This window comes from Buceros rhinoceros, unplaced genomic scaffold (assembly GCF_000710305.1).
Source record: "Buceros rhinoceros silvestris isolate BGI_N320 unplaced genomic scaffold, ASM71030v1 scaffold28815, whole genome shotgun sequence".
In the NCBI taxonomy this organism is placed as follows: Eukaryota; Metazoa; Chordata; class Aves; order Bucerotiformes; family Bucerotidae; genus Buceros; species Buceros rhinoceros.
This window is the reverse complement of record NW_010412735.1, coordinates 18,428-22,720: the sequence shown is the minus strand read 5'-3', so window position 1 is coordinate 22,720 and position 4,293 is coordinate 18,428. Positions and strand designations below refer to the sequence as shown.

Genomic DNA, 4,293 nt, shown 5'->3' with positions numbered 1-4,293 from the left:
TCAGTTCACAATAACTTTATTTTATGTGAAGAAAAGCTTTGCCATTAATGAAAAAGTTCAGTAGAAAACAGTATCTCCTGCTTTCAATCTAGATTACTCAAAAGTAGAAGCTTGTATTAGTGAAAACTTCAGTAGAAACAAGTCTGTAGGAAACATGTTCTTGGCACGTGAAGTAAAAGCTTTAAACACATTAAGTTTGAATAGACTATTTACCATGCAACCACACTGGCAGAAAAGCCAGTTTGTAATGGCTGGTATTTGTCCCTCAAGACAATAACATGGAAGACACTTAAACCTGCTTACATTACGTTAATTGTATATAAATACAGTGTCAACATAATAGATAGTCTTTAATCAGGCCAACCATTTAGTTTAGCAGTTCTAAATAAGTAATAGGCACTTTGCCCTTCTGATTTCCCCTTTCACCCATCAGCCAGTCTGAATCCATGCCAGGGATACTGTACACTGTTATCACCTAAAAAAACAGAAACGCATTATTAGAACCTTTTCTTCTCTGGAAAAAAATTACAGTCTACCTCCACATCCTTTCCAAAGTCTTGAATTGAGATTAATGAAGTTAAATAGAGATTCTAATATGAGCATCCATGCAATATAATCTAGTGCTCATAAGAATTATTTCACTGGTCCATGGAAAAAAAGAGATATAGTAGCATATTTTGAAGTCCCTTTTTTCTGATGAAATTCTGATCATTACCATTTCTTTTCTATTATTTTTTAATCTATAAATCTTGTATATCACCATCAACTTTAACAGGCAATCTGTTAGACTGTTAGAAAGTTAATGGATCTTTGAGTGCATGAGAGAAAGATAGTGTTGATGTGCTACATCTTAGATAAAAATGTAGCCCAAGATTTTCTATTAAGTCACCGTTGATGTAAGAAAAAAAGTCAAATAGAAATATTTAAGTCATGTACATTTGAAAAACTAGAAAGTCTGAAAACTTTTTTGTGGATGCTCTTCTTCAGGGTTAAGCTACAGTTGCATTACCAGGCAGAACTCTGTTCCAGCACCCTGCTTCATTGTGTATCTCTGCTTATCTCTGTATCACCTCTGACTTACGGGTGCAATTGAATTGCAACAGGAATAAACACAGCACAACCACCACCATCAAAACAAGTAGCAGCTGTATTTTCAAATTCTTCCCAAATTGCAATATTAAATGCTTGAAAGACTAATTGTACTGATAACAGTGGGAAAGGCGTGTTAAAAAAATCCATGGCAGAATTGCATTTCAATTGTCTAGCAAATGTTCTGGTGTAACAAATGTTAAATCTCACTATAGAATATCAGGGCTTATAGGTACAGGGTAATTGCTAGAGTACTATTGCAGTTTAACTAAAAAAAAAAAATCAACTACACAGATTTCTTGATGTAGCACGTCTTAACTGGCTAGTCACAAGCATTCTCATTTTACTTTTAAATTATCAAGGTAGGTCCATAGGAAACTCTTACCTCATCTGCAAGTAGCGATAATTCACTGCTGTTTGCAGCATCGTAATCATAGAGAACTCTAGCTTTCCGGCTGCCACTTGATGACTTCAGTTCACTGATGCCTGAAGTAACTATTGAATTGCTTACAGAAGGCAGCGGAGCAGAGGCTGAAGCCAAGACTGAGGGAGCAGAGACACTCTGCACAGGAGCTGAGGAAGACTGATTATTGTTAGAGAGGAAAGTAGATGGAAAGCTGTGGGAGAAAACAGAATGAAAACATCCTGAGTGAATCAGTTCTACTTGGGGAGGTGTTGTATGCCACCATGCCTACATTAGCATTCTTGCTTTTATCAACTGCACAACAAACACCAGTAGACAGCAGTAATAGAATAGTTCTGATATTTGTTCCTGATCTGTAATATAAATCAAACAAATGTACTTTAAAAGAAATACTGTCACCTTAAAAACACTTGATCATTGCCTCTCAAAAAAAAAGTAAAACCAAGAAAGCACTGTTAATCAGACTTAATTCAGACTGTATTTTAATAAACATGTCTTTTGACAGCTCTGCCAGTAAAAGTAGCCTCCACCTCCTCCTACTCATTGCTCAATTATGTGGCTACACAAAAGATTGTGCTGGTGAACCAGATTAAGGAAATAATGCAGGTTAAAAACACAGGTTAACAGCCTCACTCTGAAAGAAAAAAAAAAAAATTTTTGTAATCTAAACCAGTTTGTTGATTCAGCCAGCTGCATGCTGTAAACCAAAAATATTGGTTATACTAAAGATGAACTTAAGACCTTCTACTAACATAAGCTCCTCCTTTTTAGGTCAGACTGCTACTTGTTCTGTGCCAGCTGCAGTGCTTGTGAGACCCTTCCATGAAGTCAATTCAACTCATTAACATGCCTGAAAGAAATTAAAATAGGTAAAAAAAGTGTGCGATCTTCTACCAAGTTAATGAGCTGAATCACCAAAAACTGTGATGAGAGCCAGAGCAGATACCAGGGAAAGGACAGAATAACATGGCTGAAAAGTGCAAGGAGCAGGGAAGAGAGCAAAGAAGCAAGAGATTTCAGGGCAGCGAGGTAGGGGGAATGGAACAGCATGAGGACAATGATGAGCTGTGAGACTTTCCCAGGTCACTCTGCCCTCCATCCTGGGGTGCAGTTCCAAGGCAGACTAAACTTTTACTTAGCAGCTGATGTAGTCATTCCTTGTCCCTTTGCCGCCTTACTTTGTTCCAACACTCATCTGACTCTACCTTAAATGCAGGTCAGTGAAGATTTTGAGAAGTGGCAGAGCTGTTGCAGTGAAAAAGGGTCAGCAAGCAGGAGTCAGACTGAGTCAGGATGACATGGAACTGTAGCTGTATTTCCTCATGTTCTTTTGACCAGTCCACACATAACTTTCCTCATCTTTCACATAGATTCTTTTTGATTAACATCTAGGGTGTGGACTTATTACCTGCCCCCCACTTTATTTGTGTCTGCTCTTTAGCCATAATGAAGATCTATTCATATTGTGTGTACGAACCCTCCAGAAAACAGTCTAATCTCATCCCTTCACAGCTATGCTCCCAGTGAAGTAGTTCTTGAAGATGCAGTTCAGTGGCAACTTTAACCATATATATCAAGATCAGTATATTCCCACACCCACGTCTGCAGCATTACTGGCGCTCGCATAAATCATAAGAGGAGCTGATGCAGGTAAAAACTAAATCTCTGAATATAGTGACTGATTTTTGAATCATGTAGCCATGAATACAGACGGAAGCTTAAATCTTTATCAGGTGCAGCAGAACTGGCACACAACTTTACAGTTTCACTCTGCTTAATCTGGTAAATTTACACTGCCACCAGAGTGGACCCACCCCTCTACCCCTTTTTTGCACAAATTCATTCTCTGTCATTTAAGTCAGACATAGCAATGTGTTGCTTTTGAGTTGATTCAACAATCTGATCTAACAGAATTCATTAAGAAGATTGCCAGCTCTTCATCAAAGTAGCTTGTTAAACGTGTTCACTTTGCAGTAATGCAACCGTTACATCTGACTGAAGAGCAGGAATATATTGTGAAGGACAGAACTAGTCCCTTTATAGTTGGACTGAATTGCATATAAATATTGGGTAGAATTTCAGGAGACTGTTGTGAGTTGAGTTAGCAGTTTACTACTGTCAAAAGGAAGAAATCCCACTCCCCCCTTTATCTTGAACTCATTTGATCATAAAGAGCTAGTTCAACTCACCAAGAGACTGCAACTCCTCAAAAAAACCTTTTTTTTCTTTTCATTTGCTGAATTACTTCTTAAAACCAGTTCACCATGTCTCCAGAGCAAATTAAACAAGCACAACAAAAGGAGGAAAAGCTAGACCCCACATTTTTGTGGGGATAACTCAGCTGTGCCTCATAATATATCCATTACTTGATTAGTTGGTATTCAGAGGGACTTAAAAGACAATCAGCTGTTTCTCAATATTGCTAAATGACTCTTCAGTATACTGCTAAACCTGTTCTCTGTTAACACAGTAATTACTTGTGAATCATCCTGCTCAGTTCAAAGGGTCACTGGTTTGTACAGCCAAAGCTTTATAACCACCCTGTCAATCAGTAGAGCAGGAAGTCCCACTCTTTGCAAAGCCACATGTAGACACATTACGGGAAAGCTTCAGCTGTATAGAGGTTGTCTGGGATTTTTTATTTTTTTTGAACACTTGAGTAGCAGGAGTTTCACAGCTTGTAGAGTAGGGGACTAGTAATGAACAACTTGAAAAAATGATGCCAAAGTTTAGGCTGTCAGAGAAGCTGAGAAAATTCAGAACAAAAGCAGCTATCAGCA

At 38.1% G+C, this 4,293-nt stretch overlaps 1 protein-coding gene across 1 annotated transcript in view; it reads right to left on the bottom strand.

Annotated features, from left to right (window-relative positions):
* Positions 1–4,293, bottom strand: part of SH3GLB1 (SH3-domain GRB2-like endophilin B1) — an 18,766-nt gene continuing 14,473 nt past the window's right edge. Inside the window, exons 7-8 of the mRNA XM_010136513.1 lie at positions 1,475–1,706; positions 1–475 (exon numbers count right to left, since the gene is read on the bottom strand). Of these exons, the coding sequence (XP_010134815.1) occupies positions 368–475; positions 1,475–1,706 (340 nt within the window). The 3' untranslated portion in view covers positions 1–367. The remainder of the gene's footprint in view (positions 476–1,474; positions 1,707–4,293) is intronic.